The sequence below is a fragment of the Haematobia irritans genome, chromosome 1 (genome assembly GCF_050003625.1).
Source record: "Haematobia irritans isolate KBUSLIRL chromosome 1, ASM5000362v1, whole genome shotgun sequence".
In the NCBI taxonomy this organism is placed as follows: domain Eukaryota; kingdom Metazoa; phylum Arthropoda; class Insecta; order Diptera; family Muscidae; genus Haematobia; species Haematobia irritans.
Window position 1 is genome coordinate 24,511,769 of NC_134397.1, and position 17,386 is coordinate 24,529,154.

Consider the following 17,386-nt stretch of genomic DNA (forward strand, 5'->3'; position numbering starts at 1 on the left):
TTTTTAGAGAAATAAAATTTTGACAAAATTTTTTAGAGAAAAAAAAAACTTGACAAAATTTTCTAGAGAACAAAAATTATAACAAAATTTTTTAGAGAAATAAAATTTTGAAAAAATTTTCCATAGAAATAAAATTTTGACATATTTTTCCATAGAAATAAAATTTAGATAAAATGTTCTATAGAAATAAAATGTTGACAAAATTTTCCGTAGAAATAAAATCTTGACAAAATTTTCTAGAGAAATAAAATTTAGACAAAATTTTCTATAGAAATAAAATGTTGACAAAATTTTCCATAGAAATAAAATTTTGACATATTTTTCCATAGAAATAAAATTTAGATAAAATGTTCTATAGAACTAAAATGTTGACAAAATTTTCCATAGAAATAAAATTTTGACAAAATTTTCCATAGAAATAAAACTTAGATAAAATTTTCTATAGAAATAAAATGTTGACAAAATTTTCCATAGAAATAAAATGTTGACAAAATTTTTTAGAGAAATAAAGTTTTGACAAAATTTTCTATAGAAATAAAATTTTGACAAAATTTTCTATAGAAATAAAATTTTGACAAAATTTTCTATAGAAATAAAATGTTGACAAAATTTTCCATAGAAATAAAATTTTGACAAATTTTTCTATAAAAACAAAAGTTTGACAAAATTTTCCATAGAAATAAAATTTTGACAAAATTTTCTAGAGAAAAAACAAACTTGACAAAAAGAAAAAAAAAATTAGACAAAATTTTCCATATGAAATAAAACTTAGACAAAATTTTCTATAGAAATAAAATTTTGACAAAATTTTCCGTAGAAATAAAATTTTGACAAAATTTTCTAGAGAAATAAAATTTAGACAAAATTTTCTATAGAAATAAAATGTTGACAAAATTTTCCATAGAAATAAAATTTTGACAAAGTTTTCCATAGAAATAAAACTTAGATAAAATTTTCTATAGAAATAAAATGTTGACAAAATTTTCCATAGAAATAAAATGTTGACAAAATTTTTTAGAGAAATAAAGTTTTGACAAAATTTTCTATAGAAATAAAATGTTGACAAAATTTTCTATAGAAATAAAATTTTGACAAAATTTTCTATAGAAATAAAATGTTGACAAAATTTTCCATAGAAATAAAATTTTGACAAATTTTTCTATAAAAACAAAAGTTTGACAAAATTTTCCATAGAAATAAAATTTTGACAAAATTTTCTAGAGAAAAAACAAACTTGACAAAAAGAAAAAAAAATTAGACAAAATTTTCCATATGAAATAAAACTTAGACAAAATTTTCTATAGAAATAAAATTTTGACAAAATTTTCCATAGAAATAAAATTTTGACATATTTTTCCATAGAAATAAAATTTAGATAAAATGTTCTATAGAAATAAAATGTTGACAAAATTTTCCATAGAAATAAAATGTTGACAAAATTTTCCATAGAAATAAAATTTTGACAAAATTTTTTAGAGAAATAAAGTTTTGACAAAATTTTCTAGAGGAAAAAAATTTTGACAAAATTTTCTAGACAAAAAAATTATCACAAAATTTTCTATAGAAATAAAATTTTTACAAAATTTTCCATAGAACTAAAATATTGAGAAAATTTTCTATAGAAATAAAATTTTGACAAAATTTTCTGAAGAAATAAAATTTTTGACAAAATTTTCTATAGAAATAAAATTTTGACAAAATTTTCTATAGAAATAAAATTTTGACAAAATTTTCTTTAGAAATAAAATTTTGATAAATTTTCCATAGAAATAAAATTTTGACAAAATTTTCTATAGAAATAAAGTTTTTAAAAAATTTCTATAAATATAAAATTTTGACAAAATTTTCAATGGAAATAAAACTTTCACAAAATTTGTATAAATAGTTTTTTTTTTAATTTAAAGTAAATCCTACTAAATATTTTTATTGTTATTTCTAATTTACTTATTAATCTTGGGTAGATTGTAATTCAAAGTTAAAAAAAAGCAGTAAGTTCGGCCGGGCCGAATCTTAAATACCCACCACCGTGAATCAAATATAACAGATTCTTTTGAAAGCTCTTCGTCGTTGCTGGTTACTTGATAATATATACATTTTAGGGGATTTGATGGCAGATATTCTCCCAAGCAGATCAATAGATTTTATCAATGAAGACAAAATCAGATTCTGAATTTATAAGAACCATTTTTGGTTGAGTTTTTGGGGAATCATAAACATCTCGTGCAAGTGTGCAAGATAAATGATGAAATGACGCCTTGAATTGAAATCTAAAATCTGTAGACTTTTACTCCCATTATTCATATGATTACGAGAAGGAAAATCTGGAATTTTTTTACAAACAATTTTCGTGATTAGTGCGCCTTCAATACCCTCAAGAAGTGAAATCGGCCTTACCAAAAACCACGATTTATATACGGCCAAAGACTTAAATGGGATATCAGTCTACATGAGTGCTATGCCAAATTCAGCACACCTAATTATGGTTCTGAAAACCCTACAGGATCTAGACCCCAAATCGGTGGGCGGGTATATAAGGGGGAAATATCAAAATCTGTACCGATACACAATATATTCGGAACAACTATTTATGGTCCTAAAAAACTTCTAGAGTTTGTATTTGAGGCAAATTGGATAAAAACTACGGTTTCTAGAAACTCAAGAAGTAAAATCGTGAGATCGATATATATGGGAGCTAAAGCAAACCATGGATCGATACACACCATATTCGCCACACCTATTTGTATTCCTAAAATATCGCTAGATTTTAAATTTCAAGCAAATCGGATAGAAAAAACAGTTTCTAGACGTCCAAGAAGTAAAATCGGAAGATCGGTATATATGGGGGCTATAGAAAAACATGGACCGATACACACCATTTTCGACACACCTATTTGTGGTCCCAAAATACCTCTAAATTTCCAACTTCAGTCAAATCGGATAAAAACTACGGTTTCTAGAAACTCAAGAAGTAAAATCGTGAGATCGATATATATGGGGGCTATACCAAAACATGGATCAATACACACCATGTTCGACACACCTGTTTGTGGTCCTAAAATATCTTTAGATTTCAAATTTCAAGCAACTCGAATAGAAAATACAGTTTATAGATGCCCAAGAATTAAGTAAGGAGATCGGTCCATATGGGGGCTATACCAAACCATGGACCGATGCACACGATTTTCGGCACACCTATTTGGGGTCCCAAAATACCTCTACATACCCTATTTCAGACAAATCGGATAAAAGCTACGGTTTCTAGAAGCCCTAGAGATCGGTCTATATGGGTGCTATACCAAAAAATGGACCGATACGCACCATTTTCGACACACCTATTTGTGGTCCTAAAATACCTTTAGATTTCCAATTTTCGGCAATTCGAATAAAAACTATGGTTTCTAGAAGCCCAAATCGGGGGATCGGTTTATATGGGAGCTATATCAAAACCAGGACCGATATAGCCCATCTTCGAACTTGGCCTGCGTTCAGACAAAAGACGAATCCGTGCCAAATTTACAACAGATAGACAGACGCACATGCTTATATCGTCTTAGAATTTCTCCCTGATCAAGAATATATGTACTTTATACAGTCGGAAATCGATATTTCCATGTGTTACAAACGTAATGACAAACTTATTATACCCCCATCACCATTCTATGGTGGTGGGTATAAAAAATTATACGGTCATTTATCTAAAATTTTTTCTAAAAAACACCCCTTAATGGAAAATCCTTTATTAGCTTTTATATCTACTACAATGTATATTAACCTCTCGTTTCTAATCTTCTTTAGTCCTTCCATGCTGAATTACACCAAAATAAGCAACAATTTGAAATCTTCAATAGTTTGACACAAAAACTAATTGCCGTGTATCCAGCTGATGACACCACCAGAATTAAGAAAATGACTGAAACCATCAATCAAAGGTAAGTATTGTTATGTGGAAATCTATATTTCCTTCTGTTAAAATAAAACAAAATAATAATAATATCCTTCTACTCTTTCAAGATATTCCAATTTAAATAATGGTGTCATTAATCGTGGCAAACAGTTGCATGCTGCTGTTCATAGTTTGCAATCATTTGATCGTGCTATGGATCAATTTTTGGCATTCCTATCGGAATCCGAATCACTATGCGAAAGTGCTGAAGCTGAGATCGAAAGAAATCCATTGATGTTTAAGGTAAGTGTTAGAATTTAGTTCAATGATACTAGGTATTGGGTAAGAAATAAATTGATGACAATTTAAGGAAAAAGTATAGCATAACTTAAGGCGCAACTAGAATAATATTTCATTTCTTAATTAACGTGGAAATGCCAACAATTTCTACATATGATTAAAATTTGTATACGAGCTAATTGGACATGAAGATTGAGGAATTGTTATAGATTTTAAGATATTGAAAAGAAACTAGTTACCAATCCACATAGCCTGACTATACATATGTTTCATAGACGGCTAACCACGGTTGTCACAGTTGTTAGAATTCTGTCAAAAATGGTAGATGTTTTAGAGTTTGGTACATTGATAGAATTCTTGATGCATTGACATATTTTGCAAAACTTTCCTCTCAAATTAATAGGCACATGCATTTTCTATACAAATAAAATTTTGAATGATTTTCTATATGAATAAAATTTTGACCAAATTTTTAATTAGAAATAAAATTTTGAAAAATTTTTCTATAGAAATAAAATTTTAACTAAATTTTCTCTAGAAATAAAATTTTACCAACATTTTCTATAGAAATAAAGTTTTTTAATTTTTCTATAGAAATAAAATTTTGAGAAATTTTTCTATAGAAATAACATTTTAGCAAAATTTTTTGTTAATGAAGAACGTGTATAATGACAAATCATACATATTTTTACAATTTTTATACTAGTTAAAAGCTAAATTATTGGAAACAAAATACCAGTTACCAATCCTCACAAGCCTGACTATACGTATGTTTCATCGACGGGTAACCACTGTTGTCACAGTCTGGAGAATTCTATCAAAAATGGTAGATTTTTTACTGTTTGGTAGACTGGTAGAATTCTGAATGTTTTGGTAGATTTTGCAAAACATTAATCTCCAAGTAAGAGGTACTTAAAATTTCTATAAAAATAAAAATTTGTCACAATTTTCTATAGAAATAAAATATTGATAAAATTTTCTATAGAAATAACATTTTGACAAAATTTTCACTAAAAATAAAATGTTGACAAAATTTACTATAGAAATAAAATTTTGACAAAATTTTCTATAGAAATAAAATTTTGACAAAATTTTCTATAGAAATAAAATTTTGACAAAATTTTCAATAAAAATAAAGTTTTGACAAAATTTTCTATAGAAATAAAATTTTGACAAAATTTTCTATACAAATAACATTTTGACAAAATTTTGTATAGAAATAAAATTTTGACAAAATTTTCTATAGAAATAAAATGTTGACAAAATTTTCTATAGAAATAAAATTTTGACAAAATTTACAGTATGAATAAAACTTTGACAAAATTTTGTATAGAAATAAAATTTTGATAAAATTTTCTATACAAATAAAATTTTGACAAAATTTTGTATAGAAATAAAATTTTGACAAAATTTTCTATAGAAATAAAATTTTGACAAAATTTTCTATACAAATAAAATTTTGACAAAATTTTGTATAGAAATAAAATGTTGACAAAATTTTCAATAAAAATAAAATTTTGACAAAATTTTCTATAGAAATAAAATTTTGACAAAATTTTCTAAACAAATAAAATTTTGACAAAATTTTGTATAGAAATAAAATGTTGACAAAATTTTCTATAGAAATAAAATGTTGACAAAATTTTTTATAGCAATAAAATTTTGAGAAAATTTTTTATAAAATAAAACTTTGAGAAAATTTTTGATAAAATAAAACTTTGACCAAATTTTTATTTGAAATAAAACATAAAGAAAATTTTCTATAGAAATAAAATTTTGACATAATTTCTATAGAAATAACATTTTAGCAAAATTTTCTTTAGGAATAAAATAATATTTTGCAAATTTTTTATGGAAATAAAATTTTGGGAAAAATTTTTATAGAAATAAAATTTTCAGAAAATTTTCTATAGAATACAATTTTGACAAAATTTACTGTATGAATAAAACTTTGACCAAATTTTCTATAGAATTAAAATTTTGGGAAACTTTTCTATAAAATAAAATTTGGCAAAAATTTTCTATACAAATAAATTTTAAGAAAATTTTCTATAGAAATAAAATTTTGACAAAATTTCTATAGAAATAAAATTTTAGCAAAATTTTGCATAGAAATTAACTTTTGACAAAATTTCTATAGAAATAAAATTTTAGCAAAATTTTGCTATAGAATTAAAACAAAATTTTGTAAATTTTTATGGAAATAAAATTTTGATAAAATTTTGAAAATTTCATGTAGAAATAAAATTTTGAAAAAATTTTCTATAGAAATTAAATTTTGAGGAAATTTTCAATAGAAATGAAATTTTATCAATATTTTCTAAACAGATGCAATTTTGACCGAATTTTCTATAGTAATACAATTTGGGAGAATATTCTATAGAAATAAAAGTTTTTAGAAAAATTTTTATAAAAACAAAATATTTTGAAAATTTTGAACATTTTCTATAGAAATTAAATTTTGAGGAAATTTTCAACAGAAATGCAATTTTATCAACATTTTCTAAACAAATACAATTTTGACCAAATTTTCTATAGTAATGCAATTTGAGAGAATATTCTATAGAAATAAAATTTGTGAGAAAAATTTTTATAAAAACAAAATATTCACAAAAGTTCCGATAGAAATAAAATTTTGACAAAATATTCTATAGAAATAAAAAGTAATTAATTAATTTGGACAAGATTTTCTATACACAGAAGAAAATTTCCGTAGTTAAACTATCGCTGAATTTAACTTATTTTTATTGGAAAAAAAAATTATTTGCTTATAGTTAAATTTTATTATTTTTATGGAAATTTTCCACATCTTAGTGAAATCTTACTTTTTTAAGTATGTCTCAAAAATTTTATGAACTAAACGTGAGTATAAAGTTCAATGACCGTACACATAAGTTCAATATGAACTAAAGCAAACGAAGATTTTCATACGATTCCCAAAAATAGTAAGAATGAACTACTCTATGGTTAACCACCACCGTGGTGCAATGGTTAGCATGCCCGCCTTGCATACACAAGGTCGTGGGTTCGATTCCTGCTACGACAGAACACCAAAACGTTTTTCAGCGGTGGATTATCCCACCTCAGTAATGCTGGTGACATTTCTGAGGGTTTCAAAGCTTCTCTAAGTGGTTTCACTGCAATGTGGAACGCCGTTCGGACTCGGCTATAAAAAGGAGGTCCCTTGTTATTGAGCTTAACATGGAATCGGGCAGCACTCAGTGATAAGAGAGAAGTTCACCAATGTGGTATCACAATGGACTGAATAGTCTAAGTGAGTCTGATACATCGGGCTGCCACCTAACCTAACCTAACCTAACCTAACCTATGGTTAAAATGGTGATGATTTGGCGCCAATGATTTTCTTCTTTATTTTTAGTTAATTTTTTCTTCTATGAGATGATGTAATTTCGAGAACTGCAGTTAAAAAGTACAACAGGGCATTAAAATTTCCTAGTTTTAACAACGCTTTGTGGAAATCTCAAAATGTTGAGTAAAATTTAGTTCAATTTTCGTGCGTGGTAGATCATTCTCCTTATAAAACAGTTCACTTTTTTTCGGTGTAGAAATGCATTTTTGATGAAATTTTTTATGAAATAAATTTTTGACGAATTTTTCTGTGAAATAAAATTTTGAGAAATTTTATGTGGAAATAAAATTTTGACAAAATTTTCTATAAATATAAAATTTTGACAAAATTTTCTATAAATATAAAATTTTGACAAAATTTTCTATAAATATAAAATTTTGACAAAATTTTCTATAAATATAAAATTTTGACAAAATTTTCTATAAATATAAAATTTTCACAAAATTTTAAATATTCGTATTATTTCTCTATCAAAGTCCATTGTGAGTACGTTCTCCCTTTTTGTGGAAGTAGTAACTTTCCATTGTTGGTGCAAGGTAAAATCTTGTAAAATCAAAATTTTTGTAGAAGTAGTCATTTTCCCTTGTTGTCTCAAATCGTTAAAATATACAATATTCGTTACATTTACTATTCAAGTTGTATTTATGCACCCAACAATATTTGCTTATAGGAGGGACCATTAATTCATTGGAAGAGAATATTTTCTGTTTGTTTTTATACAAAAATTTGATCAACAACTTTGAAATAATTTTTTTTTTTTAATTTGGTAGATTTTTTGGCACAAGTGGTACCCGTGCAGCTATCTCCAATTTCGATAGGCTTTACTATAGATCTGGCGAAGGGAGTTGATTCATTTTAGGTTTTATATTCTAATTTTTTATGGAAATTAGATACGAGAATTTTTCCTCCCAAATTGAACCATTTTTCACCCCCACTGTACACCATCTTCTCAAATAACTGCAATTTCTTAATCTTAATTTTTAATTTCGTAGTACTAATTGCACTAATTCAACGAAAAAAAAAATCGAAATCTATTTTTACAGACATTGCTGAATTCAGTGGTGAACGATCACACAATGCCTTGCTAATACAATTTATTTTATTTTTACAAAAATATTTTCAATTTTTAAATTACATTCGAAAATACTAACACTATACTCTGGAGTGTATAAAAAATCATTTATAGCTCCTATTCATACTTGAAGGGTTATGTACTCCAACCAAACCATAAGCAAACACGTGCCTAATTTTAAATAAATTTCCTCCAATGACCTTATATGTCTTTAAACATTTACTATAAGGTTAAGGGTTACAAATGATATTGGAATTTGAAATCTTTCAGACAAATTTTGAAAAGCTATTAACAATCAATTGATATTTTGCCCATTAAAATGAAATTGATCTGGAGAAGTCATTAAAACATTTTAAAATGCTAAACTCCCTCACTGAAAAAAGTCAACACTCAACAAATTTAAAACAAAAATCTTTTGTAATCCCTTTGCTGGAGTGTTGTTGATTCTTGGATACTTTTTCCTCATATGGTTGCGTAGCAAATGCATTGATTTCCAATTTATCAATCAATTGATGCAATGCGTATGTTTTAAGATACACATGAATTTCAATTACCCCTTATGCTATACATGTGAGAGGGTGTGTGGGTGTGCGTATGTGTATCGGCAATCTGCTCCATTTCATAGATGAAAGTGGGTGATCCATGCATACAATTATTTCATTTCTTCATTGTATGTCAATGAAGTACCCGGCAAAGCCAAACCAAGCCACCACAGTCATTGCTACCACTACTTCTCCAACGATTAAGAGTGGAAATTGAGAAGCACAGCGGAAAACTGAATATTTGAGTCTATGAAAGAAATTTCCCAACCTTCTTCGTTTCGGAATTTGGTGGAATATGTATATACGCATACCAAATATGCATGTGAAGGCTGCACACATTTGCCACACGACACTACAGTGGTAGGAAATCTGCATTTATTTCCCACGATATAGTCACGAGGATTCAGATAAAAAAAAAAAAAATCGTAAGAAATACTAAACTTTTTAACATACATAGAGTTTACATTAAAAAACAATTTCTCACATCCGAAACTAACATCTTCGTTCGACAGAAATGTCAAAAACAGCTGTCTTTTCTTTATAAAATCAGCTGTTTTATACATCCTAGTCAAACGATAGCATTCGTTGCGGATGTGATAAATTGACAGTAAAATCTGAATCTATTTGTTGTCATCCTCTACAACCTAACCTATGGTTGTATGTATATCCACTTAGACCTCGATATAATATTTCCCTCTTCTTCCTTTCGATCTGGCCCCATTTGGAATAGTCCCAAAGCATCCACCTGTCCGTCTTCTTTAAAAGAAATCATAGAACAACCAACCAGATGCCCTGATGAAAGTAATTATGTTCCGTAAGCTGCACTTCCGCAGATCAATGAGATCCTGAAAAAAGGGTCCCAGTATCTTGTTTCTTCTAAAGGATAATACTGGACACTGACGCCATCTATAGATATCATAATCTTTAAGGCCTATTCATGCCAAGTGTTTCCCAAGTGTGTTATATCCTGTTAGGCTGCCAATTAAAAGCCGCAATTTCCGTTCACCGAAATTAAAATTTCGCAGTTCCTTTCGTTGTTTTCGTCCCATATCAACTTGGTCTGCTTGGTTGCATCCGAAGAGACACAGCGTCTTCGCCATAGCTCACCATGTTAGGTTATGTGGCAGCCCGATGTATCAGGCTCACTTAGACTATTCAGTCCATTGTAATACCACATTGGTGAACTTTTCTCTTATCACTGAGTGCTGCCCGATTCCATGTCAAGATCAATGACAAGGTACCTCCTTTTTATAGCCGAGTCCGAACGGCATTCCACATTGCAGTGAAACCTCTTAGAGAAGCTTTGAATCCCTCAGAAATGTCACCAGCATTACTGAGTTGGGATAATCCACAGCTGAAAAACTTTGTGGTGTTCGGTCGAAGCAGGAATCGAACCCACGACCTTGTGTATGCAAGGCGGGCATGCTAACCATTGCACCACGGTGGCTCCCATAGCGCATCATATTAGACCTCTATTCTGTAATGATAAGAAGATAGTGGAGAAAAAACGTCCGCTAGGACATTATTCGTTCTACGAGCGCCGTCCATAGCCAGCACATCCGCTTCCTCAGTTCCTATTATCCTACAGTGTTGGTCCAGTGAGAACCTTGAGTTCGCTACGACAGCGGCTGACTACCTTAGGCCTTATGGCTGCATAATGCTTTTACAGCTGCTTGAGTGTCGATGAAGAAGCTAATATCGTTTCTGAATTACGGCCTCATCAAATGACTCAGCAGCCTTTGTGATCGCAGAAATCTCAGTCTGGAAAACACTACAATACTATTCAGCGTGTAAGACTCCCTTATTCGCAGTTCACTGCAATAAATGACACTGCCCGTTCCTTCTTCAATGTTTGATCCGTCCATATACATGTTCAGGGTTCCGAATCGTATCCTCCTGTTTTCCCAGTCCTCCGTAGCCATATGGTCCGTCTCTCTATAGTGCCCGGAAAGAATTTCAGTATGCCTGCAGGCAGTACTCTTCAGCGTATCCAAGCTCTTAAGCGTCATAAGTGTCATTTCTGCTGTTTTTCTTACGTGTAAATCGAGTGAGATAACTCCCATCAGTACCTCCAAAGCGTCAATGGTTGTGGTCCTCACAGCACCTGTCATATAAATGAGTGCAGTCCTATTTACTCTCGACATATGATTTCGATGTCTCGCGATTGTCCACCAAACATGACAACCATATGTGGCCACAGATCTTACCACCGCGGTATAAAGCCAATCAAAAAGATTTCCCCGGCTAGTTTCTGACAAGAATACAATGCCGAATAGGCTCTTTTTATACGATCCGCAGTTCAGTTTGGGATCCAATAGAACTCCCAAGTACCTTGTTGACTTCGATGTGGCCACAGGTCTTACAACCGCGCTATATAGCCAACCAAACAGAGAAGGCCTTATTCCCCATCTTTCCGAATAGGCCGTTTTTATGCGATCCGCAGTTCAATTTGGAATTCCAGAGAACTCCCACGTACCTTGCTGATTTCGAGAGACTCAACTTCGTCCCTTGGAATTCAGGAGCCTTGTATTCGATAACACTTCTCCTCATGGTGAAAAATACTAGCTCTGATTTTCCAGGGTTCACCCCTAATACACATCCCCGAGTCCACTCCGAAAGATACTGCTCTGTGGCCATATGGTCCGTCTCTCTATAGTGTCCGTAAAGAATTTCAGTATGCCTGCAGACAGTACTCTCCAGCGTATCCAAGCTCTTAAGCCTCATAAGTGTCGTCTCTCTATAGTGTCCGTAAAGAATTTCAGTATGCCTGCAGACAGTACTCTCAAGCGTATCCAAGCTCTTAAGCCTCATAGATGTCAGCTCTGCTGTTTTCCTTACGTGTAAATCGAGTGAGATAACTCCCATCAGTACCTCCAAAGCGGCAATGGTTGTGGTCCTCATAGCGCCTGTCATATAAGTAAGTGCAGTCCTAATTGTCCTATTTATTCTCGACATATGATTTCGGTGTCTCGCAATTGTCCACCACACATGACGACCATATGTGGCCACAGGTCTTACAACCGCGGTATAAATCCAACCAAAAAGAGAAGGCCTCATTCCCCACCTTTCCCCGACCAGTTTCTGACAAGAGTACAATGCCGAATAGGGCCTTTTTAAGCGATCCGCAGTTCAGTTTGGAATCCAAGAGAACTACCAAGTACCTTGCTGATTTCGAAAGGTTCAACTTCGTCCCTTGGAATTCAGGAACCTTGTATCCGATAACCCTTCTCCTCCTGGTGAAAATACTAACACTGTTTTTCCAGGGTTCACACCTAATACACATCCCCGAGTCCACTCCGAAAGATACTGCAAAGACCGGTTCAGCACATCCGAAATAATGCTAGTTTGACTGTGTCGTGAAATTCAGTACCTCCAAAGCGGCAATGGTTGTGGTCCACATTGCGCCTGTCATATAAGTAAGTGCAGTCCTAATTGTCGTATGTATTCTCGACATATGATTTCGATGTCTTGCGATTTTCCACCACACATGATAACCATATGTGGCCACAGGTCTTACAACCTCGGTATAAAGCCAACCAAAACGAGAAGGCCTTATTCCCCATCTTTTCCCGACCAGTTTCTGACAAGAGTACAATGCCGAATACGGCCTTTTTAAGCGATCCGCAGTTCAGTTTGGAATCCAAGAGAACTCCCCAGTAACTTGCTAATTTGGAGAGGCTCAACTTCCTCCCTTGGAATTCAGGAGCCTTGTATCCGATAACCCTTCTCCTCCTGGTGAAAAGTACTAACACTGTTTTTCCAGGGTTCACCCCTAATACACATCCCGAGTCCACTCCGAAAGATACTGCAAAGACCCGATCAGCACATCCGAAATAATGCTAGTTTGACTGTGTCGTGAAATTCAGTACCTCCAAAGCGGCAATGGTTGTGGTCCTCATAGCGCCTGTCATATAAGTAAGTGCAGTCCTAATTGTCCTATTTATTCTCGACATATGATTTCGGTGTCTCGCGATTGTCCACCAAACATGACAATTATATGAGGCCACAGGTCTTAGGTTAGGTTAGGTGGCAGCCCGCTATATCAGGCTCACTTAGACTATTCAGTCCATTGTGATACCACATTGGTGAACTTCTCCCTTATCACTGAGTGCTGCCCGATTCCATGTTAAGCTCAATGACAAGGGACCTCCTTTTTATAGCCGAGTCTGAACGGCGTTCCACATTGCACTTAGAGAAACTTTGAAACCCTCAGAAATGTCACCAGCGGTGGGATAATCCACCGCTGGTCTTACAACCGCGGTATAAAGCCAACAAAAAGAGAAGACCTTATTCCCCATCTTTCCCTAACCAGTTTCTGACAAGAGTACAATGCCGAATAGGGCCTTTTTAAGCGATCCGCAGTTCAGTGTGCAATCCAAGAGAACTCCCAAGTACCTTGCTGATTTCGAGAGGTTCAACTTCGTCCCTTGTGCTAATTGTCCTATTTATTCTCGACATATGATTTCGATGTCTCGCGATTGTCCACCAAACATCACAACTATATGAGGCCACAGGTCTTACCACCGCGGTATAAAGCCACTCAAAAAGAGAAGGCCTCACTCCCCATCTTTCCCCGACCAGTTTCTACACATCCCCGAGTCCACTCCGAAAGATACTGCAAAGACCCGATCAGCATATTCGAAATAGAATCCAGGAATTTTCCCGATAACAGTATCACAATGTCATATGCGTATGCCATCACATTGATGCCCTTGCTGCTCAGCCCAATCAAAACTTCGTTCACCATAAATAGCCACAGCAAAGGCGATATTACAACTCCCTGTGGCTATCCTCTAGTGATCCTAGCCCTCCTTGTGGAGTTCGCCAGCTCAACCACCATGTCCCTATTGTGTGATATAACATTAACCCTTTGACGACGGATAGGATACGTATGTAACATTTCCGATTACCGTTTTCGGAAATTACTCCTATATCCACTTATATACCCAATATCAGCAAAAAAGGTTTGCTGGTTTGACTGTGTCGTGAAATTTCTTTTTTGATTTCTGTCAAATATTTGCCCAATGTGACCGTACCGTTAAATATATCGTTTTGTTGCAAATATTCTTCATTTAAATTCCAAATATTATTCTGTTAATATTTATTTTTGCTTTGTACCACTGCGCCACACTGTGGACGTATTTATTGCAATTTGTGATGGTGGCATGGCATGTGCATTGTCGTTATTTATTCGAAGTCATCAGGCTTGCAACAGCCAACCACTTGAGCGCCAACAACTATAAAATGATGATGCCGATCATCGTCATCCTCATCATCATCATCATCATTGGCAGTGTCACTTATAATGCGTGTAAGTCTATAGGAGGGCGGATTGTTGTAAACCACTGATTCACTTCTCATTTTGGTTGTAATTGTATGCTTCCATCAAATGTGGGATCTATGAAGTGTTTTTTCACTACAGCTCATTCCAGATACACTCAATCAGTTATGCATTGACGACTGACTCCCTTCCATATGCATGGTTTCGATGGTTGTATTCCTATAGATTTATGTCTTGCCTTACGATTTCATCCTCAGCCTATCTCTTGGGGCGCGCTTCATGTTGGAGTTGTTTTTGGTTATACATCCCAATGCCACTTTGCTTACACCATCAATGATGTCTTGTGATTATTACTTTAAGTATAATCGTTTTGGTCTTTAATTGCATCCACACAATATAGTAGGAGATGTAGCAATGCGAAAATCTTGAGACGTAAAGGAAATATAGGAGTAAAGTGCAATTTAGACAAGTATCTCTGATACAATACAATTTATGGGCCAATTTTCAAGAGTCTATTCGATTTGAACTTTGATTCTTTTATTATTGTGGTAGTTGTTGTTGCTATTTTTGTTTGCATAGACACCCGTATATTGAATGATTTTTGATGGACATCGATTGTATATATATTAAAATTTTTTCTAATTTGTTTCTCTCATGGAAAGTTAATTAGACTTGAAGATAGCTTCTGTTTTGGTCATTAAAATTAAGAAACTGAAAACAACAAATAAGGAATAATGAGTTAAGGTCGTGTGGAGTCGTTTATATGATACCCTAAACCAATCCAAATTGACTTGACTTTCGGTATCAGTGACATTTCAAACAAATTGGTGGTGACAGAATGTTGGTGGTGACCTCCTATGGTCTCTGATTTTTAGCTCCTATTTCAAAACATAGTTTCGCAGAATTGTTAGTGTATAGCAGACAACGGATGCAGTGTATCGCAAACGTGAATTTCAAACACGAATATTAACCGCAGCTTATCGTTGTCGGTACTTGTTAGAGCGAGTATTATTGATCTCTCGGAAACATCCGATTATGTTATAACAACCCCACAACGCATGCAGAGTATGACAATCGAGAGGTGTATTTAGTAAACACCAATTTTTGCAGTGAAAAATACAAATTGTTAAAATAAAAATAAAAAAGATGACTCAATTTGTAAGAGGATATTTCCCAAATGTTTTCTCCATAAGGAGTTAGCATAAAGAGCCCAAAATTGAGTTATCTCTCCCAGCCAAATCTATACTAAAGGCTGTGGAAAGATTCATTCGCCAGAATCGAAACATGTACAGTCCATGTGTATATAGATTTGTATCTGGCGTTTTCTTTTCAATGACTCCATTAATCATGTTCCTTAATCTAAATCTGTCCATAAAGCTCGATTAATAATTGTAAAATTAGGTTAAAATAAAACTCCAATATCACTATTAACCGCAACCGATTGTTATTTGTTATTACAAGTATTGGTCTCTCGAAAACATTGGAGTAAAACAATCACTCAAAGCATTTACCTTAAGTCCCCTCAGTTTTATTGCAGTTCTCAAACAGTTTTATAGTTAATTTATTAAGTTTTTAGCGGTTTTTTTTATTTTATATAGAAGGCATGATTAGCATCACACAGTGTAGGTATTTCAAAAATAATATCATAGTTAGGTTTGGTTGAACAAATGATTCAGGTTGCCATACCACATATCAGTTGGCATAAGTCAGTATTCAGCTTTTTGGACACTCTAAATTGTTCTTTTCATCGTCCCCTTCTTTTATTATAGGAACTCTTATGTCCCCTAAAGAGTTCCCTAATATCTTTCCAGTTTTTGTTTCCAAGCTGGGTCAGCTCTTCACCGATACAGTTAACTCTTTGCCTAGCAAAAGTAGGGCAGTGACAAATGTGGTGCTCCAAGGTCTCATCATCCTCAAAACATGATCTATATGCATCATCCTCTTCTGCTCCTTTGTGACGCAGATGTGCTCTTTATGTGCCTTCCAGTTAACTCTTTGCCTAGCAAAAGTAGGGCAGTGACAAATGTATGTTAGAGCTCCAAGGTCTCATCACCCTCAAAACATGTTCTATATGCATCATCCTCTGCTGCTCCTTTGTGACGCAGATGTGCTCTTTATGTGCCTTCCATAACTTCTTAATTATTGGTCGCATCGATTACAAGTGCTCCAGACTTTTATAGACGAAAAAATACACTTTCCAACAGGCCTGAAATTCTAGTAAAGGTTCAAACAAATATAGAATATATTATATAAAAAAAAAAAAAAACAAAAACAAAAACTTTATATATATAGTGGCGGTATTTTGGCCCATTCCCGCCGAGGCGCCGTCTTGAGATGATCGATACTTTGGTATCTTTTAGTGCCAACCGTAGTCTCACAAATGGCCCACGCACAAAAGTCCAACGAATTGAGATTTACAGATTTTGGTGGCCATTTTTCTTTAGAAATGAAGAGAGGAATCTTCCTTTTAGGTCATTCTTGGTTGATACGTGCTGAGTGTGATGGTACTGAATCCTCTTTAGGTGTCCATTACCTGTGGCTGAAATGTTTATCTGCCTATGATTTCAATATTGTGTTTAGAATATTTTCTCGATAATATTCGGCATTTATTTTGACCCCAAGGTCTATGGATACGAGCTGAGAGCGATCATCGACCGTTACGGCGGCCCACACTATTAGGATCGGGCTTAAGTTCTATTTTCAGCTAATTTCTTTGATGGCATATACATGACCATTTTATTATTCACACACTGCTTAACTTCAAATGACTTCTCACCACAGAAAACCAAATTCGGGAACTGGTTACTTTTAAGCAAGCGAAGCAACTCCTTAGGGTTCATTTTTTCTATATCCTCTATATAAGGGCCTATTTCCCGAGCTTACTTATTGAGTACCTATAAATTTTAACTTTAATTTAAATTCAATTTAAAATTACTGA

General features: G+C 32.8%; 1 protein-coding gene across 8 annotated transcripts in view; it reads left to right on the forward strand.

Moving 5' to 3' along the window:
* The window catches only part of Dys (Dystrophin), a 913,182-nt gene that overhangs the window by 315,587 nt on the left and 580,209 nt on the right, over nt 1-17,386 (forward strand). For all 8 annotated transcript variants that reach the window (XM_075289613.1, XM_075289609.1, XM_075289607.1 and 5 more), the window contains 2 exons: nt 3,796-3,929; nt 4,012-4,186. In XM_075289613.1, the coding sequence (XP_075145728.1) occupies nt 3,796-3,929; nt 4,012-4,186 (309 nt within the window). The remainder of the gene's footprint in view (nt 1-3,795; nt 3,930-4,011; nt 4,187-17,386) is intronic.